Raw genomic sequence first — 25,772 nt, 5'->3', positions numbered from 1 at the left:
CAGGTTACAACGTTATGGGTTTACCGTCTTTGCGAACCACAGAGGCGAGTCGCGGTCTTCCAAGCTTTACGATACGTGAGGTGTAGCGCTACTCGGAGGTCAAACACCTTCAAACATTGGCCCTGCGTATCACGTAGCGCTACGTTCTTACGAGATTGCAACACTCGGTGTATACGTAACAATGTCACGAGTTTCCTGTCTTTGTGAACCGTAGAAGTGAGTTGACACTTCCAGAGCTTTGCGATCCGTGAGGTCAAACATCTTCAAACATTGGCACCGCGTAATACGTGGTACCGGAGGCAAGTTGACGCCTCCAGAGTTTTACAATTTGCGAAGTGTAGCGCTCCTTGGCGGTCAAACACCTTCAAACTTCGATAACACGTAGCACTACGTTGTTACGAGGTTGCAACACTCGGTGTGTACGTAACAATGTCACGAGTTCGCTGTCTTTGTAAACCATAGAGGCGAGATGACACTTTCAGAGCTTTTCGATCCGTGAGGTCAAACACCTTCAAACATTGGCCCTGAGTAACACGTAGTACTACGTTGCTACGAGATTGCAACACTTGGTGTGCACGTAACAACCTTCTGGGTTCGCTGTCTTTGCACACCACAGAGGCGAGTTGACATTTTCAGAGCTTTACGATCTGTGAGTTCAAACATCGCCAAACATTGGCATCGCGTAACACCGTAGTACTGGATGCAAGTTGACACCTCCGGAGCTTTACGAAGTGTCGTAATAATCGACGTTCGTCAATTTGCGAAGTGTAGCGCTCCTTGGAGGTCAAACACCTTTAAACATCGATAACACGTAGCACTACGTTGTTACGAGGTTGCAACACTCGGTGTGTACGTAACGACCATCTGGGTACGCTGTGTTCGTAAACAACAGCGACGGATCGACGCCTGCCGAGCTTTTCAGAATCTCTGTGGAGCGTTGAATCGAGAGTTTTCAATTTTCACGAGTTACGGGAGACGGTTCGCGACACCGAGGGGATCCGATCGCGAAAGAATCGTGAAATTCGAAACTGTGTCGCCGTGGCGGGGATCGATTTGGCAGAAGCGTGAGTTCCCAATGCTCGTCGGCAGAACGTTGTCGTGTAACGGGAGACCGACAGTCTGACTGGCAGAGGAGGAGATTCTACATATAGAGGTAGACGCGACTCGCGAAACGATTCAGTCTCGTCCAAGCCACGCGACATTCGAATACACTCGAATCGCGGCTACGAAATTCAGATATTCGATCGAGAAGGATCAGTCGAAGTAGCACCGTTATCGTGTGATCGTCGATTAATACCAATCGCGTGATTTCGAAATATTCGAACAGCCTAGCGACCCGTCCGTCTCCATCAACGCGGGTGAGTTCAAACCGTCGAGCTCGAATCGTACAATTTAACGATTAATCTACCTACGACCTTCGACGAGTTTTTTGCTTTTTCCACTTGGTTGTCGTTCACGGAAAGAAATTACATAACCGACGTAATACGATAGGGGTTACAGAGCAACGTGTACAAATAAAGACGCGCGTGCTACGTTATTTTACAAACGACGCGAGAAAATTTGAAAAAAAAAAAAAAGATAAATAAATAAATAAATATTACTCGCACTTCTGTTCTACGTTCCTCCTTCTTTCCCATTTTCACGTCACATTTTCGTATACACGTTCTTGTTTACTTTCCGTACATTATCTCGTAAGGTTTATTCTCATTACATTGTAATCCTTATTGTTTACTTTATTGATTATATACGATGTTGTATACGTGGTTTCTTTCCGAGAATGATTAAACGTCGATTAAAAAAGAGTTCGTTCGAAACACCATTCTATTAGTTTGTAATAAACGATTGAATTCGAAATCGAAGTAAAAATCGAACACGCTCTTCGATTCTCGAATATTCGAAACATCGTGTCCGTATCGAACAATCGTTAATCGTAATCTTTTGGCTCCGAGTTGAACAATTGGAATTGAAATCGCGACGAAAAACTTCAACCCGTAGAATTTAGAATAATTTCGATTTCTTTCGGTGAAACTTGTCCAATTATCCACGATCGAAGTCGTTTTGTTTCCGAAGTCGAAGTGTAATCGAAAAATGGGAGAAAAATTCGGTCACGCAGTTTCTCGTCACGATCGAGCGCGTCACGAGAAATTTCACTACGTTCGGAACACTTTGCACGTAATTTGCAATTATCGACAACATTCATCGTTCCGTCAACGTTCATAACACAGTTCTTAACCATCGCATAGACGTCGCGGTATTCTCGGCCTTGGATCAATCGAGATTATCGACGTTAAACAGATTTAGGGAATCGCGGGAAATTTCGAAATTATTTGTGCACGCGACTCGGGGCTAATGATTATGCCAGCCAAACCAGGAACTATCACTTTCTACGCAGTTCATTTATTTACGCTCCGCGTTCTCTATCTAAATTCTACCGCCAAACACACGTTCTCCGCTGGTGCAGAAAATCGGCGCGTTTTTTTGAATTTTTCCAACGAAAACGAAACGATCGCTTTGAGATACGAACCAGGAGATATTTAAGAAAGAAATCAATTTCTCGAAACGAATCGTCAGAGTACTGTTTCACTTCAATCGAGTTCGTATAAAAATTATATTCTACGAAGTACTCTGTCCCTTGGAAACACGATAGTGCACATTAAAAGGGAAAATTATGTATAAAAATTCGAGTTTGAAATATTTCCCACGCACCGATGAGTCGATAGAAAGTTTTCATTCGTAGGAAATCATTCGATGCATGTTTCCTTTCGTACGAATGATTCGCATTCACGAGGAGTGGAAACTTTCCAAAATATTCGATTATTCGAAAAGTAATTTCGTTTTTCAAAATAGAGAAATTCAGTGAAACGTTTGTACACCTCTGAAACAATCGCGTTTGTTTTTCACCGAAAGAAACGAGACGACTTTCCGAACAACCGGGATGTATCACGAACGTAAATTGTTTATTGTGATTGTAAATGGACCGAGAGGGTAAACGGTGTTAATTTCAATCGGGTCGCGTTGAACTCGACTCGCGAGTTGATCCAGGGATGGAAGAACTCGGCCCAATTAAACGGATTCGACGAGAGTTCGTTTCACGAAAATCGGATTCGAGCGGAGAGATTCAATTGTTCGCGTCTACGTTTGTTCGTGGCTAATTAACCCGCGTGATCGATTTCGTTTAAACGATACGCGCTCGATTTCGCGGAATTACCGAACCCGAGAACGTGTTCATTTGCATCTCGCGAAGCTTTGTTCGGAAACAAATTTTGGAACTTGGTCACGTTACAACTGTCGAGCGTACTGTTCACAAAAGACAGTTTCTCGATCGATGGTACTATTGAAACGAAACATTGTTTCTGTAATAAGAAAATTAATAATCGTTCGAGATCGATTTTCGTTACATTCGTTCGAAACGACCCCTATTCTTCGAGCGATCGCTAAAGGTGACGAAACGTTTCAAATTGTATCGAAAAACATCGGGAATGAAATAATCGAAAGAAATCGGTACAGAAAAACAGGATGTACCCCATTAAACGCTACGAGACACTAAAATAGTGACTGAGGGATCTTCGGTGATAACCGAGTAATTTGAAAATCGAGATATCCAGCGAAAGTAGAAGTAATGATTTATTTGGAACGTAATTCGGGTTATTTAAGTTCTTCCGTAGGCCATTAGGGTTATTTTTGGACGATTCGCGTTACGTTCGTTTGTCGTTCGGATTACCGGTTAACGATGTTGGTACTCTAATTCGCGTGAAATTTACAACCGTTGACGAGACTCTCATTTTTTTTCCCGTATCGAACGTATTGTTTCACGAACGATTTACATCGTTAGATCGCGTCCTCACCGTATGATTTACGATCGCCTCTTGTTTCTGTGTTACTCGTACGCGATACAGTTCCATTCGGCAGATAACGTGTTTGAAGATCGTAATTCTTCGGTGCTTACAATGGTATTTCGTCGCACGTTGCCAGGAATCTCACGGTAGATACCGTGGCGAAGATAACTGCCCGTTTGTTTACGTGTGTAACAACGAGTGAAACGAAACGACGCGTACACGGACCGGGTACTTGGACGTGGAACGGAGAAGGACGCGATCCTTCATTCAAAAATCGAGTGGAAAGCACGGAGAATAAATATTTTTTCGTACGAGGTTTCGTTATCGAGGAAATCAACTCGGGTAACGTTGCGTTGCGCGAGCAATTGGTTATGGCTCTTCAGTGGCTCTCACCCGCGAGTTGTATACCTTGTAAATGAAACTCGATGCATTCTTACGTAACGGAGGACAATGTCGATTGACCACACATCACGGTGGTAAACACACGAGTGTATCCGTCGCCGAGGTTCCTGCGCGAAGTGGCATTATCTCTCGAGTGTCTCTCGAAAATTATAATTTCAACGAGAAAAATTACAATACGCGGTTACTATACGTATCAGGAACGATGGAACGCGATAGAATCGAAATTCAAAGTTCAAACCGGTGATCACTGTCATTGAATTTCAGATTAGAGACGTGATCGTAGATCGTGTACGTGGGTGTACTCGAGAATCGAAATTTCGATAAGAGAACGTTGCACCAGAACAGTGGTTTTCCACGAGTGTGCTCAAAATTATCATCGTTAATTTACGTTTCAGGAGTTCAGACCGACCAGATCGACCAGGTCGATAAATCTCGTCGATATGGAACAAAGTGGCGTCTCGATAATAACGTCTAACGGTGTCATGGAAAATTCTGGGGGCAAATCGAAGAGCATCGGTATCACGCTCAGATCGAGTTCCGGTATACAGGCTGCCAAGGAGAAGCTCAAATCCCCTTGTGAGTATACATCGTTATTTGTTTTTGAATTTTTTCGTAAAAGAAAAATTTCGTCTCAATATCTCGATTCTGAGATATTGAACTCGGGGTCGTTTCGATGTGTTTGCGATTGTACAGAAGAGTACGAAGGTTTGAGATCGATATTGAAAAGTAGAGCCAGTATCTGGGAGAGACATAAATGATTCTCTCAAATTTTAAGAACACCGAGTCGGTAGCTTCAAACTTGTTCAAACTTGTTCAAACTTTACCAAACCGAAATGGAAAGACACCGAGTCGAACACTTCGCGAGTTTTGCGAACTATGATACGTTGCGGGCTTGGAATTTTTATAAAATGGTATTATAATATCAAACGCAAATTGTGGAACGTTGCACGAAGTAAACAACTTCCAATTGTAACAAACTTTAACGCACTGAACTGAAAGTTTAGCAAACTATAGGGTACAATACTGCGAACTGTGTTCAACACGTACTACTATATATTGTATGTTTCTAATAATTTTGTAAATCGGTAAAGTTGCATTGCATTCTCTCAATTTTAACATTCCACGAGGTAACAGAACTTGTTACTTTCACAAATAATAATACCGGTAACGCGATTCGAATCGTTTCAAGAGCGAAACTCGAGTCTCGAAACGTTTCGTAAAGTATATAGCGGAAATTGTAAACAAAAATAAAAGATGTTTACAAGGAATTTGAAAACAAGAACTTATCTAGAACGGTATCTCTCGATCTAATTCTACAAGATAAACACGAGCAAGTTTTCCAAGTATCGTGGAGATATCAAGATCTGTAACAAGGTTGGGAAAAATTTCGTCGATTCCAAGATCGTCGAGGTTATCGAGACTTTCAAAATATTATGAAAGTATTTTCAAGACTTGAAAACATTTATACATTAAATTGATCTGAAAGTAATTATGTTTTCAAAAATGGAAAATATATAATTCAATAGAACGTTTATACGCTCTGAAAAAATCGTGTTTCAATTTCACCGAAACGAAAAAAGAAAAACCAAATGACTTTCCAAACGACCCAATGTAACAGGTACAAGTTTACAAAAGAAATTTAAAATAAAAAGAAAAAGAAAACTCCGTTAAACGTTTACGACTCGAGGGTGCGTAACGACGTGAAAAATCGAAGAGCGTAAAATTTGTCCGCGGTGTGAAAAAAAATGTAGCACCGGGTGATCGACCTTATAATTGTTAAGAGAAGGACGGGACCGAGCGGCTCGTGTTTCGATCGAATCGAGTACCGAACGAGCGAAGTAGAAAGGCGAACGTCGGCACGGTAACTACGGGTGTTCTGTAGTGAAAGAGGAAGAAAGTACGCGACGCGGCTCGCATTTCAGGAAATCGGGTTACCGGAGATTTCGACGACGAGCCGAAGCTGCACCGCGAAAGCGAATGCATAAATCGAAGCTCAAACCGTACGTGTCCAGGATCCAGGTTGGCGCGGTTGCGTCGGTGCGCAACCCGACGCAACAGATGTCCCATTACCGTGAAAAACGAGATAACAATTCGCATAGCGTTTCGTCGCCCCGCGATATCCATTGTTATGCGAATGCGGCAGGATGTTCGACAAATTGCCGTATCGCTCAAAGTTCCCGAGGAGATTTCTTCCTCGAGGTAGTCGTCGTCGTTCGCTTTTGTCGTCGCGAGGAGTCGCGAGGAGTCGTTTCGGCCACGGATCCCGCGAAGAAGAGGTTGCCGGTGGTTTTTCGTTCGGATGAAAGTGGTCCGGACTGCGTAAGAAGGAAGAGACGATCATGGTGGTCGTGAAACGCTAATGGCTGCAAAAAGATGACGGATAGAACAGGTACAGTTCGGTAGGGGTCAGCTGTGGATGGTACTTTGGTGTCAAACATGATCGTAGACTTGGTAAAAGGTTAATGACTGGAAAAGGATGTGGGATAGAATGGGTACAATCGGTAGGGATCAGTTGTGGATGGTAGTTTGGTGTCAAAGAGGGATACAGGACAGTTAGAGGTCTTGGTAGGTCAGATTCGAGGGAAAACGTGATCGTAGACTTGGTAAAAGGCTAATGACTGGAAAAAGATGAGGGATAATCGATAGAGGTCAGCTGTAGATGGTACTTTGGTGTCAAACAGTGATACAGTATAGTTAGAGATTTTGGTAGGTCAGATTCGAAGATAAACATCATCGCAGACTTGGCAAAAGGCTAATGACTGGAAAAGAATGTGGGATAGAATGGGTACACTCGGTAGGGGTCAGTTCTGGATGGTACTTTGGTGTCAAACGGTGATCCAGTACAGTTAGAGGTCTCGGTAGGTCAGATTCGAGGGAAAACGTGACCATAGTCCAACATGACCTACAGAGTAGGTAGACTTGGTACGAGTTAGCTGTGAACGGCACTTTGATGTCACGAGAGCACGATAATTTCGGGATAGGAAAATTTCTTTACGTTGTTTTACAGTTCACAATTGTATCACGTGCGTCTCCCTAATTACATTATTCGTTATAAGGTTACACGGCTCGATGACGTGCAATAGAGGAGGTGGTTCGTTCGGAAGACTAAATATAAGTTGTTCTTCCTTATTACACGGTCCAAGGCGTGTGTCGCGCAACGTAATTAGCATTGCGTTAACGAACAGCCATTGCCAGCTCTGTCACTTAATGACAACTAGTTGGTAAACGCCAGAATAATGAAACAGAGTCGGCTGTTCCGAGTCGAAATAAACACCAGTCACCTTTCGCTTCGAGAGAGAACGTCTGACTCCTCGAAAGTTTTATTTACTATAGATACACTTCCTTGGCAACCAGTTCCTAGCCAGGGCTTTCAAGGAACTTTTAGAGCCACCGGAATCCTGATTACCGTCTCCACGGACCGATCCTGAAATAAGGAATTAAACTATGGAAATGTTGAGTAATCTAGGGCTAACTCGAACACCGCTTATACACAACTCAAATCCAACACACACGTCTCTCGAGCCTACCGCGAATTTAACCGAGACCTGATTTGAAACTTTAATTCGAGTCAGGTCTGAAATTTAGGTTAAAATCGAACCTAGGCCCGATTCAAGTCGAACGACGACATCGCTCGAATCTAATTTAAACGGTAATCGATACATGCTGTCGAAATTATTACGGATAATGAATTTTTATTATTCGCAGACGATTTTATGCTCTGTGAAACAATAAACGTCCACAACGATGTTCTCGAACCGCAAATTGATTTTGTTAAGTTCAACGATCGGTACGGTAACAATAAAACGAATTTAAATTTGTAAAAATGCTTTCCAACGAGATCGTTAGATTGACATATGATTAATAGTAAAAAATCGTTGAAACATTGTAAATACGTGCTGCTGTGAAATCTGTAGGTTTTCATAATGGAGTAATAGTTCGTTTTAAAAGATGTTTAATTTCGGCTTATCGTGACTCGTGTTCGTGAAACTTATTCGGATTATGCGTCAACTATTCTTTCTCTGCATCGAAATATATACCGTACTGTTGGAAAGAGTACAAGGAAAGTTTTCGAGGGTAGCGGTTCGCATTGTAGGTCGACCTATGTCTAACCTTGACCGTAATTATGAACTTATCAGTGAAAATGCTTAATTTAGTATCGTTTCAAGAACGTGGCGTAGCGGTAGATTTTACATATCGGTTTAAATGCCAAATCGATTACGAGCGTACCTGTTTTTTCACGACACGAGTCACGTCTCTCGTAAACGACCTTGCGAAACGAACGAGACGAACTTTATAAGAAACACGTTATGTACACTTACATTCAACAACAACGAAACACTTGTTTGTTCGTTACAAAGTAACGAACACACTTGCAACGCGATTGTTTTCAAAATTTACTCGCAAGGTACGCGTCCACGGATAAATAACTACGATAACGATCGTTGAGAAAAGTAAAAAAAAAAGAAAAAAAATTTCTTTAAAAGAAAGTAAAAAAGAAAAGAAAAGCGCTCTTATGGTGTAGATCCGAGACAACGACACTTATACGCGATACGAGATCGCGATCGATACCGAGGTAACCGTGAACGAAAATTCTCGTTGAATTGGTGTCTCGTCCGGTGGCCTTCTCTCGAGCTCTTATAGTGTAGATCTAGGTTAACCGAGCCAACGAATCTAACCCAGTACCGCCCGTGGACACCAATTTAACTTAAGCCCCGGTGTAATTGTCGACTAGCGCGTACGAGACACTTTTGTCGTTCTCGTTGCGGAGAAAGTCGCGACAACGCTTCTTTCTTTCCCACAACGATGGAAAAAAACCCCCCAAAAAAATAAAAAAAACCACGATAATGTTTCAACCGAGGGCACCGGTTACCGCGTATGTAACGGAAGATCGGCGTCCGCCATTCACGAGCGCCTAACCGTGCTAATCGTCGCGATCGTAATAGCTCGGCGAATCGTCGATCGGCGACTCGCTAATTCGAGAATTGAAAACGCAAAATTCACCTAGCGGGGACGAGACTGACTCAGAAACGGACACACCTGCACGGATGAATAAGGAGCACGACGTCGCTCCATTTTCATCATCGTACGATAATGATTTATCGCGACAATTGTGCCCTGCTGCAATTTGCGGGCCCCTCCCCGTACACGATTCTCACGATTGCTCCACTTCGCCGATGTAACAGGTTGCAACGTATCGCGGAAGGTGGGGGATGCAAATGGCGCGAAACAATGTCCTTTGTGGGCCTGGAAATCGTGCTGCACCGGCCATCCTCGCCGAAACAGTGATTTCTTCGCTCGCTCGCGATATCGAGCGGATAGACCGTCCGCGCGATCACGACCACGTTTCTCTCGTTTTCCACGTTCCAGATACTTTCGCGTGAAACTTTCTTTCCGTCACGGGAAACATTCCCCGTCACGAGGGAACAAACTCACCGAGAACCGAGATATTTTCTCGGTGCGTGGTAATTCAAAGTGTTGCCGCCGACTAGTATACGGTGTTGGTTCTTTTGGCGAACACGATAGCTACGTTCGACGATTGATTTCTTCGAATGTGTACACGAGTTCGAGAGATGGAAAAATAAATTTTTAAAATGGATATCTCCTCTTTGTTTACGTAAGAGAGAATATCGTTTGTTTTCATTCGGATGACACCTAGCGGCGAATCTCGACTTTAGAAGGTACGCGTGACTTGAGGTTAAGTGCACGTTAAATGTTATTATCTTTCAGGTTGAAAGTTTGAATTTTGATCGAACTGGTCGATGGGGTGTTATTTTCTAAAAATAAATAATGTCTCCCCTTTGTTTACATGAGCGAGAATACCATCTGTTTTCATTCGGATGACACATAGCGGCGAATCTCAACTTTAGAAGGTACGCGTGACTTGAGGTTAAGTGCACGTTAAATGTTATTATGTTTCAGGTTGAAAGTTTGAATTTTGGTCGAACTGGTCGATGGGGTGTTATTTTCTAAAAATAAATAATGTCTCCCCTTTGTTGACTAAACGAGAATACCATCTGTTTTCATTCGGATGGAAGTGTGACTTGAGGTTAAGTGCACGTTAAATGTTATCACCTTTCAGGTTGAAAGTTTGAATTTGGATTTTACTCGAACTGGTCGATGGAGTATTATTTTGTAAAAATAAATATCTCTTTGTTTACATAAGCGAGAATATCATTTATTTTCATTCGGACGAAAGCGTGGCTTAACGTTAAGTGCACGTTAAATGCTATTACCTTTCAGGTTAAAAGTTTGGATTCAAATTTTGTTCGAATTGGTAAATCGGGTGTACTCTTGTAAAGATATATTAATAAACGAAATTTGGCGGTAAATCTCAACTTTCTCGAGTCATGAGTGCCCTAACATTTACGTGACTCGACGTGCGCGTTAAATGTTACCACGAGCGTCCTGTCCACGAAGCCGAGTGAATTTCTTCGGTCACGCTCAACTTCTCGAACAAACTTGCAACAACAGTTAAGAGAAACGGATGGTTATTTAAAAAAAAATTATTATCCCATTTAAATGCATTACACGAGGTTCGTGTATGTTGATTTTCATTCGGGTTGAATTATTCCTTTGTGGAAAAAAAAATCATCTGAATTTTCGACCGAAAATTATTTCACTTTCCAAACAACCCAATACAATTACCCTTACCTCAAATACGAATTGAATTTACTTATTCGTATCGAAGAGCAAATAAAAACTATTAACTTGTTTGGAAAGTGATTTCGTTCTTTTTTTTGGTGAAAATGAAACACGATTCTTTTTAGATCTTTTAAAGTGTATAAACACACTTTATTAAATTATATATTCTCCAATTTTGGAAAACGAAATCACTTTCCAAACAACCTAATACAATTACCCTTACCTCAAATACGAATTGAATTTACTTATTCGTATCGAAGAGCATATAAAAACTATTAACTTGTTTGGAAAGTGATTTCGTTCTTTTTTTTGGTGAAAATGAAACACGATTCTTTTTAGATCTTTTAAAGTGTATAAACACACTTTATTAAATTATATATTCTCCAATTTTGGAAAACGAAATCACTTTCCAAACAACCTAATACAATTACCCTTACCTCAAATACGAATTGAATTTACTTATTCGTATCGAAGAGCATATAAAAACTATTAACTTGTTTGGAAAGTGATTTCGTTCTTTTTTTTGGTGAAAATGAAACACGATTCTTTTTAGATCTTTTAAAGTGTATAAACACACTTTATTAAATTATATATTCTCCAATTTTGGAAAACGAAATCACTTTCCAAACAACCTAATACAATTACCCTTACCTCAAATACGAATTGAATTTACTTATTCGTATCGAAGAGCATATAAAAACTATTAACTTGTTTGGAAAGTGATTTCGTTCTTTTTTTTGGTGAAAATGAAACACGATTCTTTTTAGATCTTTTAAAGTGTATAAACACACTTTATTAAATTACATATTCTCCAATTTTGGAAAACGAAATCACTTTCCAAACAACCTAATACAATTACCCTTACCTCAAATACGAATTGAATTTACTTATTCGTATCGAAGAGCAAATAAAAACTATTAACTTGTTTGGAAAGTGATTTCGTTCTTTTTTTTGGTGAAAATGAAACACGATTCTTTTTAGATCTTTTAAAGTGTATAAACACACTTTATTAAATTATATATTCTCCAATTTTGGAAAACGAAATTACTTTCCGAACAACCGAATAGAATGCCCTCTCGTGGACCGTTAATCTCACGGATCGTTCGAAAAACGAAGAATCGAGCAGAAAGAGAGGAATGGTGTCGTTTTGGTGACCGGTTTCCGGGCGTTCACCGCGAACTTGACCCACTGTCACACTTGTAACGATCACCGTGCGCGTGTACACTCGACACTTCGTTTACTGTTTCCTCGGTACATCCGTGAACGACACGGCACAGTTCGTACGATTTAATAACGATTTGTTTGTCGATCGATCGAACGGACCGATAAAGTGACTATACGCATGGTTCGATTTATCGGGTGAACATTTTTGAAAGATTTCTTTCGGATCAAATAATACGAAAACTAATTTATTTGGACTTCAATGGATCGTTCATTATTCTTGGTGTGTATTCTCGACTCGATTGTTGACACAATCTATTGCACGAGACACAAACGATCCACGACGACAGCGAAGGCTTATCGAATGTTCATTATAGGATGGGATATTGTTACGAAACGGTTTATAATTTTATTAACATATTTTCTTCGGTGTGAATCACTGGTGACCTCCGGTGAAGGTTTTTCTTACAGATAAATTAAATTTTTATTACTCGGACAAATATCGTCGCGAAACACTTGGTACAATTACGAATTCGTGTCATTCTTATACCATTCGACTTCCAGTCGCTTCATTGAAATCTTTTTATCGTTGGTATATTTACAAAAATAGTGAAACTTAATATTTTTTGAATCTCTGGTTCAGGCGATAATGAAAATCCTCTGTAAATTTGAAGTCGATTGTTAAATCTCGAGCTACCGTGTTGGTACAAAAAATGTGGGTTCGAGAGAAACGCGTTTAAAGTTTTGTCGTACGTTATTCTTTTCAAACGCTATAATTTCGCGTGGACATTATCAAAGAGACATATCTCGAGAAAATATGAAAAAAAAAGAATAGATTTCTTTAAAATTCTAGACAGAAATATTCCCATAATCGACACAAGGGAATCCAGTTCGAGATAGTTCGTAGTTTCAACACGTAAACATTCCGCGTCGAATTCTGTCGCCTTCTTTTGTCATACGTTATTCATTTCAAGCGTTATAATTTCGTCAATGTTACGAACTCGAGGAGATCCTTTCGCGTGGACATTATCAAAGAAATATATCTCGAGAAAATATGAAAAAAAAAAAAAAAATAGATTTCTTTAAAATTCTAGACAGAAATATTCCCATAATCGACACGAGTGATCCAGTTCGAGATAGTTCGTAGTTTCGACACACGCTCGTAAATATTCCGCGACGAATTCTGTCGCCTTACTTGAATTTTTGGAATTTCCAGCGGGGAACGAGCGTACGCTCGGCGGGTCGAAATTCCGTTGGCGCGATTCAATTAGAATCGGGGGTCGGTCTGCTATTATTTTTCGTTTTTTTCTCGTTTCTTTTCGGAATTTGGGGAATTCGAGGAGCCGGGCGATGCCGGACGAGCGAACGTGCCGCGGAAAGTACGGAAGAGACGTTAATTGGAGCGTGGAACGCTCGAGTGAGAAGCGGTCCTCGATCTTGGAAGCTTTCGCGCGTGCTCTCGCGGAATCTTGAACTACTATATATCGCTCGCGGAGCGGCTGAATTCTGGGGAAACGGAAATTGATTTCACGCACACTTTCTACTCTATTCTCTCGACGGGAGCGATTTATTCAAGAGGTCCCGTATTGTTTTGCTTCGAAACCAGACACAACAAACACGCCTCTCGAAACTGTTTGTCGCGTTTCGAAAGTACTATCTTTTCTTTTCCGATCTGGTGTACTTTCACCGAGTACGACTGTGTGTACGTACGTATAGAAAATATGGTATTCGAATAAACATTCGAGTAGATTTTCAATGAATGTTTTCGAAATCATCGAGAGATATTTCTATGTAAAATATGGTATTTAAATAAACATTCGAGTAGATTTTCGACGAAAGTATTCGAGACGGCCGAGAGATATTTCCACACAAAAGATGGTATTTAAATAAACATTCGAGTAGATCTTCGACGAAAGTTCTCGAGAGATATTTCCACGAACAGTGTTTCGTCATATTTTAGAATCGAATGTTACGCGTAATATTTACTTCAAATTCACACTACGTAACATACGCTTGGTGTTTACATCGCGCGTAATATTTACTTCGAGTTTACATTACGCGTAACGTTCGAATCGTGAATCACATTTCGAACCGTTCACCGTTACGTTTCTTCCCGCCGATTGGTTTTTCTTCTTTATCGAGCGACGATAATAGAAGAAAAAAAAAAGAGAAGAAAAGAATTGAATCGTTCCGCGCACGCTCGTAGATGGCGTTCCGATGCACACAAGCGGGTTATCGGTTCGTCCTAGGAAACGAGGGAACGGTACCGATTTTTTCTTACCTTTCACTGTTTTCTAAAACGTTGATCGCCATCTATTACTTTCTCGATTCTTAATTACGACAAGTAACTTTCATCGTAATTACCGGCAACACCTGCCCGCTCTAATTTATATTCGCAATTAAACTGGAGAGATATCATCGCGAAAACGGAAACGAGCACTCTCTCGAAACGATAACTCGGACTTGACGCGTTCAACACGGCCATTCATGAATCCTTGGACGTTTCCTTATTTTTCAAAGAATGCGCATTGCGTTACGAACCGAGCGTTCGGTAATTTCTTTCTGCTCGATATTATCACGGTTGTTTGCATCATGTTTTTATGTAACAACGAAGTAATACTCGGCTAGGAACGAATAGGAATAGTGTGACATAACCGACAAATGCTTCCTTTTGTGGTTTTCCACTTTGTTTTTATATTTTGCAAGTTATCGAGAATACTTTATGAATCACCACCAACGCCGACTAAGTGGAAGTGTCAACAGAAGTATTTCGTAAGAGAACTTTTTAGAAAACTGTTACGCGTAGAATGCGAAATACTTGATACAAATGTACATTAGCGTGCGTAATGTGTGTACGTAAGAAATTCAACGTGTTACGAGACACGTACACACGTGTTTCACATGTACGAGGAATACGTATAGTGAGAGAAACGATACTTGTGGATAAATTTTGTACCGTTTGTTTGGAACAGTCACCGATGCAATATTATACGAAAACGTAAACGTTTGTATCCGTGTACTCGTATCGGAGAGATAAAGAAATTATTTGCGAGCAAATTTGAATCACTTGTAAGCAAGTTTTCCATCGATGTTATGTATCTTTGTCTTTCTATTGGATTGTTCGAAAAGTCATGTCGTTTTTTTTTGGTGAAAATGAAACACGATTTTTTAAGAGTGTACGAACACATTTTATTAAATTATATATTCTCCATTTTGGAAAACGAAATGACTTTCTATCGAACAACCAGATAGAAAGACAAAGATGTATATAATATCGATGGAACACTTGCTTATAAAGTAGACTCGATGGATAATTATTGAGAATTCGTTTCCTCGAATGTCGTATGCGTGAATTTAATTCCGTTTAATGTGCCTTTGAAAGCAAATTAACGAAGCTTGAGAATAATCCGAGCACAAGGTTAATTGTATGCCAATTTAATTCCAAAACGAGAGTACATTTCCTTCGTGGAACTTTTATCGATACGATAACACACCGAATCGTCGATACCGAAATACTTATTTTTTTTTTTCCTGGTTTATTCGCACGTGTCCGTTTATGGAATTTGAACTCTGATCGGCATAAATACTCTTCTGCTCTTCTGCTCCCATTTTGAAGAGGATTCTTCCACGGGTGACCGCAACACGAGATCTTACCGAGCTGCTTTCGGAATACCGAAGGACTACCACCAATCTTGGTTGATCCATCATCGCGAATAAGTCGCTATTATTATGTACTATTGTCGATGAGTTGTTAACGGTGAAGTGGAAGAACGTGACTCCCCTTTTTCAGCGCGACGAGACTTTCGAAATATCGCAATCAGTCCCACCGCCTATTTTGGTTGATCCGGCATCGCGAATAAGTAGCTATTATCGTTTACTATTGTCGATAAGTTGTCACCAGAGAAATGGAAGAACGCGAGTCACCTTTTTCAGGGCAGCAAGGCTTCCATAGTGCAATACATTGTGCAATCGGTTCCATCATCTATCTTGGTTGATCCACCATTGCGAATAAGTCGCTATTATTGTCTACTATTGCTATTGAGTCGTTGCAATTGCTTCTACTATCTATATTCGTTGATTCACCATTGCGAATAAGTCACTATTATTGTCTAGTATTGCTAATAAGTCGTTGCAATCGTTTTTACTATTTATATTGATTGATTCACTATCGTATTGCTTACTATTGCTATTGAGTCGGTGCAATTACTTCTATTAGGTGGATCGGAAAGTAATGTCGTTTCTGCGCATGTCACTATTTGATTGTCATTTGTCAGCTCATTGTGTACATTAAAGCCGTAGCAAAGACATTCTGAGGTTATAGTGACTTGTTTAGTTGTAAATAATTAAATTTAAAATTTATGTATTTGAATTTAATGTCGGGAAACGACATTACTTTCCGGTCCCCCTAATATTATATTAGGTGGATCGGAAAGTAATGTCGTTTCTGCGCATGTCACTATTTGATTGTCATTTGTCAGCTCATTGTGTACATTAAAGCCGTAGCAAAGACATTCTGAGGTTATAGTGACTTGTTTAGTTGTAAATAATTAAATTAAAAATTTTTCTTTACAATTTTGGGTGAAATGGCCAGCCAAATACCAGAAGAGGTACATATCCGGCATTGCATGCTTTTTGAGTTTCGCAAGGGTAGTAACGCAACAGTTGCTACCAAAAACATTTGCGATGTTTATCCAAATGCATTAGACGTTCGTAAATGCCAAAGGTGGTTTTCCAAGTTCAAATCCGGTAATTTTGATCTTTCCGACTCGTATCGATCAGGAAGACCAACAACGTTAGACAATGACGTGTTAAGTGCGGAAGTGGAAGCAAATCCGTGTCAGAGAATCGAGGAATTGTCAAACAGTCTTAACCAACCTTGGTCGACCATCCAAGAACATTTGCAGCAGATTGGGAAAGTAAGCAGAGCAGGTGTTTGGGTCCCGCATAATCTGTCCGAAGAGAACAAGGCTAACCGATCCACCACATGCAACTTATTGCTTCAACGGCACAATACAGAAGCGTTTTTTGATCGCTTGATCACCGGAGATGAAAAGTAGGTTCTTTATGATAATCCAAAACGCAAAAGGCAGTATAATATAATATTATATTAGGTGGATCGGAAAGTAATGTCGTTTCTGCGCATGTCACTATTTGATTGTCATTTGTCAGCTCATTGTGTACATTAAAGCCGTAGCAAAGACATTCTGAGGTTATAGTGACTTGTTTAGTTGTAAATAATTAAATTTAAAATTTATGTATTTGAATTTAATGTCGGGAAACGACATTACTTTCCGGTCCCCCTAATATAATATTTGAATTTAATGTCGGGAAACGACATTACTTTCCGGTCCCCCTAATACTATCTATCTTGGTTGATTCACCATTGCGAATAAGTCGCACCTATTGTCTACTATTGCTAATAAGTCGTTGCAATCGTTTCTACTATCAATCTTGGTGAATCTACCATCGTATTGCTTACTATCGCTAACGAGTTATTGCACTCGGTTCTACCATCCATCTTGGTTGATTCACCATCGCGAATAAGTCGCTACTATTGTTTACCATCCCCGGTGAGTCCTCACGGTAGAAGTGGAGGAACGTAGCTCCCCTTTTTCAGCGGCACGAGGCTTCTGACATATTGCAATCAGTTCCGTTGGTAAACATCAATGAGCGATCACTGTCGCTCTCGACGGTACGCGTTCGCTGATGGAAATTGCGCGTGACACGTGTTGGCTTCTAATTATATCCGGTCGACACACGGTTAATCACTAGAACTCGACCGTAATTCTGAGGCAAACGCGCTTTGGCGTATCGTGCCATGCGCCGTGCTACCGCCTCGACGACCCTGTGTAAATTAATATTTATATATCCACGTACGCGTACGCAAAACCCATTCCAGAAACTTCGGGATCGAAGTTGACGCATGTTGCCGCCTCCATCGTGCAAACTTGAATAAATTCGGGTGTTCGCCACCAGCCGAACTTGCCACCGAGTACGAAACTACGATGATTACAATAACGGCGAGATTTTATAAAATGCATCGCGCTGAATGCAACTTCCTTCTCCTCGAACTGCATGCATCTTGCATACCGCGCTCGCGATGCACTCGCACGTTTGTATATGGTTTTCAATGATCTCGCAGAGCCACGGTGCGATGTCGTTGGAGAATTCTATTGTCAAACCCGATCGAGCGATATTTACAAACCAGTCGATGCGTTCGAAACGCCTAAAGTAACAGATATCACCCCCTTTGAAAGAATTTGCAAAATTTGTTCGCCAATTTATCGGTGGAAACGAAAAGAAAAAAAAGAAACGACATCGCAGAAAGGTAATTGATAATCGTAGGAGACTCTCGGTGTTCCACGTTCTTTGAATTTACAAAATGGAAATATTTTCGATATCTTCGTATTTGAGAAATTAGTCGAAAGGAACAATCCTTTGCGATCGAAATCGAGAAAATTGAAATACGTACGTTTAAGTGGTTTCGTGGAGGAATATTTTATCGCGAGGGCAAATATTTGAAATTCTTCTTCTCGTGGAAATACGGTGGAAACGATCGACCTCGAGGGATCGTACTTTTTAAACAAATTCGAATACAACGAATACGACCTCCCCTGTCCCTTATCTTCACACGGATCGCGATCAGCTTCGATTCGTACAAAGTTCCCAACATCGAATACTAGAGTAATCGATTTTGTGCGAAATATCCCGCACGGATTGTTTACTGTTACCGAAGAGAGTTAGACTACAGTATCTCGTAGATGGAATGATGGATGTAATCGTTCGTGATGAATCGTCCTTGCGACGACCTTGACACGAAGAACTCGCTCTTATTAAGAACAATTAGGCCCGAATTACGCCTCAGTTGGGTCTCAATTAGATTTGAATTGGGCTAGGTCGCTGCTAGGTCCGTGGTACGTTTCACGGTAACACGAATTGAATTTTTTCACGTTTGCGTTTGCCCGAAGAGTTTACAAAAATGATCGGTGAAGCTTGTTCGTGAACCGAACGAATCGTCCACGTTTCTATCGATTTCTTCATCGTCGATATTCATTTCATTACTTCTGGCTCTTGCGTACGTAACGGTGATCCAAGATCCTCGTACTCGAGGCAAATAGATCGGAATCGTCAAGAATCGTGATTTCGATCGGTCAATAGTATCAAAGTCGACGTTTCTACGAAGGGACGATAAAAATCTACCGTTTGATTCTTCGTTTGCGCAAGAACTGTTCGAAACGAGGGCTAAGGTTTCCACTTTGTCGAGCGACGACCTCGGCCGGTCTGTGTAACTTTCATGCAAATTTCGCTTGACCCTTAACACTGTCAGTTTACACGAGCGGTAATCGCATTCGACGCACGGTCGACAAAGTTGTCGGGCGAAAGTTCACGCAAAAGTACCACGAGTCGGTTAAACTTCTAGACCCTGGCTGCTGGAACAGTTGCCATGTGCTTGATCTCTACCCTGAGAAAATTCGCAACGTTGGCCGGAGACACTTTTGGGGCACGAAGGGTGCACCTGGAAAGGCGAGAGACTAAATAGAGAATCGAAGGACCAAAGAAAATAGGGAAAATAGAGAAAGTAGAGAAAATAGAGAACCGTCGAACTGTGTGAAGCTGGAGCAGACAGGGCACTCTGTGATACAGTTCAACCCTTTGCACTCGAAGCTTCTCTGCTACCAGAAACTAGCACCTCGATGAAATACTTCGAATCGTGTAATTCATTTCAAACGAAATATTTTTATTTCAACATTTCATATATATATATTTACATCTTAGAAGAAAGGAGTAATTGAATTTTAATTTCAATTCCAAGCCTACGATGGTTTTCCCAATTGGAGAAAGTACACCGAATTAAGTGGCGATCGAGGATCGACTCTCGAGTGGAAAGGGTTAATATTTCTAATCTAGACCTAGTTCATCGTACTTGTTTTAAAATGCTCTTAAATACACAAGGACTCGGTTCAAAATCAGTCTACTTATTGCAATCTGTAGGCTGTTTCGAAAAATACACGTCCATACTTCAGTGGTTGAATGTGCATACTACAGACATTGGTGCATGCATCGATGCAGGTATGACTTGCATAAGACTACGTCATCACGTCAATGTATGTACGTGCGTAACATTTGGTACCTTGTTCATTTTGGTAGCTGCTAACCATCTTTTCGTTCATTTATTCTTTTTCTTGATTTCTTTATTTTTAAAAAACAAACGCCCTACCTGGAGTTGGAAGAACAAACTTTTTAAAACTCGTCTCTTATCGTTGACGGTAAACTGCAAACTGCATCTACGTGAAATGCACAAGTCATAGTCTACGTGTTACCTGCTTCGTATTCTGTTACATTAATTGTATACAAAGGGAAATCGAACTTGTTGAATTAACTAATAACTAATAAAAATTGTACATGCCCTATGCGTCTCAATTTTCACGAAAGTGTTCAAAGTGTCTAACTCGTACCTAACTCGGTTTCAACGCGTAGCATCGAAGATGGTCAAAAATAGGTTACGTACGAAGACTACTGATTATTACTACTATTGGCTACTGACGACTATGGACTACTACTACTACTATTGATTACAGATTACTACTACTACTATTGACTACAGATTATTACTACTACTAATACTACTATTGACTATAGACTACTACTACTACTATTGCTACTATTGACTACCGACTGTTACACTTCCGAGCGGTCTAACGATTCCATTGTGAACGTTGAATTTCTATTCGAAATCTCGCGATTCGTTTTTCGTATCTCGTCCCCGCGATAAAATATTCCGCGTGGGTAAAGGAGGACGAGGGAATTTCGCGCGCTTCGGTTCCCGATTCCATCTGGAACCGCCATCGATCGAGCGAACACGGTCGTGGTTACCTTAATGAGTCGGAGTCGGAGCCTCTCCGACGTAATTAAGAAAATTGCAGCCGATCGAGCATGGATTCGCGCCACGGAAATCCCGCACGTGCCGGCTGCGATATTATTCCGCGCGGAACGGGGTCGAGCATCAAACGATAATGAAACCGGGCTCTAATATTCACGGTCGAACCTTTACCTCTTGGTTTCCACTCGTTTATGCATTCAGTGGGTAAAAATAAAGACGTGTCTCTTAGCTTTGCTCACTTCCGTAGTGGCCACCACGTCTCGGCCGTTTATATTCGAGTGAACTTTGACATCCACGTAGCCTCATCACGTTTTGATACCTTTCGCTGCTTCCGAACGAACCGTCTCACTCAGAATACGGTGTACCTGTATTTGGTCCGACCAAATGGTCGGTAAAAATAAAGAAACCGCGTGAAACTCGCGAAGAAGACACCGTGACTTTGTTCTTCTCTCGTCTCGTTCGACCGATTACAAACTGGCTGTTCTATTATTGGAAGAAATATCTTGCAGTTCAAGTGTCTAGGTCGACGAGATATTCCTTTGTCTGGATTTAAATGTTTACCTTCGAGCTAAAATATCCTCTTCATCGACCACCTTTTCATCGACAATGAACCGAATCACAGTTACCAGAAATTCGTCCAACCCTGTGTGTCCTCGTTTTTGAACTTCAGTAGCGAAAAAAAATTCAATAAATTAATTACTGGTCCGTGTACGTTTGATGTAGAAAGTTTCAAAGAGTTTGGATTCTTCAAATGGTCTAGATTCTTAAAATAATCTACCATGCTCGATCACAAGTTCGAACTTCAACCAGACATTGCACTTTTCGTTTCAGGGCTGAGCAAATTGATGACAGAGGATGCAACCGGATGGGACACCTTGACGATCGGTCTGGCGGAGGTGATCGGCACCGCGATGTTCGTTTTCATTGGATGCACCGGTTGTATCGGGACTCTGACTACTATACCTAGCGTGTTGCAAATCGCCTTGACCTTTGGCCTCGCTGTAATGATCGCTATACAGGTAAACAGTCACACGAGTTTATTTTTACAGAACTTAAGATAGATATACTTGGAATCTGTATTTTATTTACAGTGTGTCGGACACATCAGCGGAGCTCACCTCAATCCCGCGATAACGGTAGCTACCTTGATTCTGGGCAAGAAGTCTCTACCTATGACAGTGCTCTACATTTTCTCCCAGTGTATAGGATCGATGATAGGCTTTGGTCTCCTAAAGGTACCCAATACCTCCAACTGACACCGATGCAGTACATTTGTAAAACATTTGCGTTAATTAAATGCCTATTCGTCTCTCCAGGTGATCACACCGTCAGACTTGATTCTCGCTTCGTCAACGGCCTCGGCGGATTCATTTTGCATAACGAATATCCACAACGATCTGAACGATCTCCAGGGTTTCCTGACAGAGGTGCTCGCCACCGGGATACTGGTATTTTTCGCCTGCGGTCTCTGGGATCATCGAAACGCCAGCAACACAGACTCTGCGTCCATGAGGTTCGGGTTGTGCGTCGCGGCTCTGTGCATGGCGTTCATCCCTTACACAGGATGCAGTTTGAATCCTGCCAGATCGTTGGGTCCTGCCGTTTGGAACGGTTCCTGGAGTCACCATTGGATCTACTGGTTGGCACCTCTGTGCGGATCCGTGATCGCCTCCATTTTGTATCGCTGTCTGTTTCTGTCCAAGAGGGGCCAATGTAGTCAAAACAGTGGGAATCTCAGCGGTGTGGAGACGTAAACACGAGGTGATGCAGGTACGTTCATGGACAGTGCAGTTGTTCGTTAACTGGATGGCCAAGTTCCTTTTGGAAAAGTATCTTGTCGTTTAAACAGCACCGTGGTTAGGTTCGTTAAGGGTTTGAATATTCTACGGGTTTCTAACTCAGCTTTCGTGTTATCGGTCGGTATGGAGTGGTAGGATTTCGTTCTTCGTGCGTTAGAATTTTCTGAACGATATATAACTCTCGTAATTACGTTTAATAAATTCGTTACGTCGTGTTTACCAGTATTCGAACCTCGCTCTCCGATAGAATGCGTTATCTGTCCATTGACAACGCACTTGCACATTTTTTTTAAACTCGTAATTACGTTAATAAATTCATCGCGTCGTGTTTACCAGTATTTCGGACCTCACTCTCCGATAGAATGTGTTTATCTGTCCATTGACAGTGCACTTGAAGATTTTTTTGGAACGTGTGTCTTTTTGTGTTGAGAAACTATCGTAACGCTGCGATAAAGTAGACGGAACGAACTTTTGATCGATAATAAATTCTTCGTTAATTTTAAGACATGTGTACAGCCTTAAAATGCATACGTTTCACATTTTCCACAGATTGTTGTTCAACGTTGGTTGCGTCATTCGTATGCGCGTCGTATACTTAGTCGTTCGTAGTGTTGAAATTATATATTTCTTTCCTGGAATAAGTCTTACTTATCTTAATTTTCTTCTAGATTTGCTTATCTTACTCTATCTCATTGCTAGACTTGTTTATCTGCTATTTTGTAACGTTTATTCCATCGTTGTCGGTCTCTCACGTAACTTTATACGATAGATGTAACATTATATTGGGTCGTTCGGAAAGTCATTTCGTTTTTTTATTGGTGAGAATGAAACACGATTTTTTTTAGAGTGCACAAACATTTTATTAAATCGTGTATCCTCCATTTTGGAAAACGAAATCACTTTCCGAACAACCCAATTGTTTATAGTAATGTATAGTAAGTTATCGTCAAATATTACCCTACATTTGGGTAATAAGTAATACTTCTCGGTGCATTTCGTCCGAGATATGTTAGTTGGACTCATTGGTAAGCCTTACTTAATAGGGCCTGTTTTAGACAATTACTCGGTAGCTTTTTATTACATAATTAGTTTGGACAGACTGCTTCAATGATTAATAGCGTCACGTCCAAGGCAGAATCGGCTAAATAAACTTTATTAATGTGTCCAACCAGCAGATCTGGAATGAAACGCAGTAGAGTAGTGCCCGCTTTCAAGTAACAAAGTGGGATAATCGTCGATTTACTCGAAAGCGAGATAACTAGTCATTTTTCTATACATAGAACCGAGGCCGATAAGGATCGTTCTCGTTCGTGCTGTAACAATAGATGAATACAAACAATGGGAGGAACGATATCGTTATTTGAATTAGGTGTGAAAATTGTCGTTTGAAAATAGATCTTAACGGAATATCGCTCTTTGCACAAGTATCATTTGTTATTAGCGAAACGCAAACTGATCACGGGGGTATACAAATTTCTCAATTATTCGTTCTGTACAAATTCGAGTCCAGATCACTTCAGGATTAATCGATTGTTTTTTTTTTTTTTTCATTTTCAGCGAGCAACGTTTCATTCCGGTGTGGTCCATGGTGCACAATTCGAGCGGGAAATCCAAATCGTGTACGCGTTTTCTCGAGTCGCGGAGAACCGGAAGCGCACCGAGGTCTCTGACGCGCAGCGACGGTTTCACGAAGAGGGACAAGAGGAACGAGAGGTTAGGATTTCTACCCTCTCACACCTCGAAGATCAAGAATATGCCACGCGAGGAGGACTTCTCGGTTAGAGACTGATCCAAGACGATTCATTTTTGTACAAAGATTCCACGTAAATTTAATCCACGTAATTCAGACGTGGGTTTTTCAATTGTGTCGTAGCGCGAAGAATGTAAATTATTGCGTACGTCGTATTCGTCGCGTTTCTTGTCTTTGAACTCGTTCGCAATTCGTACCACCGTCGGACATCCGGCGGTGGTGCGTAAGTTTTAAAATTTGTTTAAAATTTTTTAATCGAAGAGGCTCCACTTTTTACGAAAATCTTACGGGTTTTCGAATCCTTGCACTCGACGGTGCGAAAATTCGTTCACCGGAACGACGGAGAAACGAAATTGTACAAGGTGGATACTCGTACGCGAGAAACTCGAGTGAACTTAAGTCACCTGCTAATGCTTCCAGAAGGGAAACTTCCGGATGAAAATTTCGATACACGACGAATCGTACACACCGTGCAGCGAGTGTTTCCGCGAGCGCGATCGTTCGCATTGTTCGTTAAACGTGAACTTCGTTCTATGATTCGAGTCACGGTTGTTTGTTGAACGGTTATCGGGGATCCGTTGTTTGTTTTTCGTTGTTCGAAAATCGTGTCTAGATAAGAACGTGTCTGACTTCTGCGCAGCACGAGTAGTCGCGCAAAGTGGAAAAGTGGTCGCGATTTAGATCGGGAGACGCGAAACTAACCTCGACCGACCACTCGAAGGACGAAGATTGCTCTCGTTTCGTGATCTGTACCGGCAGCTACGAGGTGTGCCTTTTAGAAACAACACCACCGTGTTCGAGCGGTAATTTTATCGCGGGAAAACTATCCCCGTGTCGTACCGGGAAATTATTTCTCTTCTCGGTCGTGTTTTTCACCGTCTCGAAGGGGATGGGTACGTGTAGGGGGTGGATCGCCAGACGTGAATTCGTCGCTCGTTAGGGCGGTTGTCTTTCCGGGAAACAACGCCGGTGATCCCTCTGGCCGGCCCATTTCGCGTGGAAATTCGAAATAACGGAATTAGCGGCGAGCCCGCGTGTTCAGGAAATTACCCGCGGCGGTGTCGCTGGTGGAAACTTTTAATTGTGCTTGCTGCATGCGCTTGCTGCATGCACGCGCGGCCGCGGTAATGCCGGTGACTGCAGTTACACGTCGAGCTTTCGTTCGTTCAACTACAACGTGTGCATCTCTTTGAACGATAATCGTTGGTCTCGCGCTTCAGGAAAAGGCTCGTGGAACGAGTTTCAGAGGCAAGCTCGCGACTGGAGACATGTAGAAATAAATTTGATACGTTTTAACACCC

The 25,772-nt window shown here is 41.4% G+C and overlaps 2 protein-coding genes and 3 long non-coding RNA genes across 5 annotated transcripts in view; 2 read left to right on the top strand and 3 right to left on the bottom strand.

Annotated features, from left to right (window-relative positions):
- Positions 1-25,772, bottom strand: part of LOC143153039 (uncharacterized) — an 83,172-nt gene that overhangs the window by 15,355 nt on the left and 42,045 nt on the right. The window lies entirely within an intron of this gene.
- The window catches only part of LOC143153485 (uncharacterized), a 57,335-nt gene that overhangs the window by 5,444 nt on the left and 26,119 nt on the right, over positions 1-25,772 (bottom strand). The gene's annotated exons all lie outside the window — the stretch shown is intronic.
- Positions 1,164-25,772, top strand: LOC143153469 (aquaporin-like). The gene is made up of 6 exons (XM_076324737.1): positions 1,164-1,358; positions 4,634-4,814; positions 21,754-21,941; positions 22,014-22,157; positions 22,239-22,692; positions 24,279-25,772. The coding sequence occupies exons 2-5, from the start codon at positions 4,679-4,681 to the stop codon at positions 22,674-22,676; spliced, it is 906 nt and encodes a 301-aa protein (XP_076180852.1). The 5' UTR covers positions 1,164-1,358; positions 4,634-4,678; the 3' UTR covers positions 22,677-22,692; positions 24,279-25,772.
- Positions 16,615-22,274, bottom strand: LOC143153484 (uncharacterized). Its single transcript, XR_012993831.1, has 2 exons — positions 21,701-22,274; positions 16,615-21,586 (listed from the first exon to the last, which is right to left on the bottom strand). It is a non-coding gene; the product is annotated as an uncharacterized LOC143153484 (long non-coding RNA).
- On the top strand, positions 22,704-24,268 carry LOC143153481 (uncharacterized). Its single transcript, XR_012993828.1, has 2 exons — positions 22,704-23,656; positions 24,002-24,268. It is a non-coding gene; the product is annotated as an uncharacterized LOC143153481 (long non-coding RNA).

Source organism: Ptiloglossa arizonensis, chromosome 12 (genome assembly GCF_051014685.1).
Source record: "Ptiloglossa arizonensis isolate GNS036 chromosome 12, iyPtiAriz1_principal, whole genome shotgun sequence".
Taxonomy (NCBI): domain Eukaryota; kingdom Metazoa; phylum Arthropoda; class Insecta; order Hymenoptera; family Colletidae; genus Ptiloglossa; species Ptiloglossa arizonensis.
The sequence above is the reverse complement of the archived record's forward strand: the minus strand, read 5'-3'. Positions and strand labels throughout refer to the sequence as shown.

Excerpts from the sequence above, each read along its gene's own strand:
- LOC143153469 (XM_076324737.1), top strand. The coding sequence starts at position 4,679 with ATGGAACAAAGTGGCGTCTCGATAATAACGTCTAACGGTGTCATGGAA. Across the intron at positions 4,815-21,753 it reads GGAGAAGCTCAAATCCCCTT|GGCTGAGCAAATTGATGACA; the intron begins GTGAGTATACAT and ends TTTTCGTTTCAG. Across the intron at positions 21,942-22,013 it reads CTGTAATGATCGCTATACAG|TGTGTCGGACACATCAGCGG; the intron begins GTAAACAGTCAC and ends TTTTATTTACAG.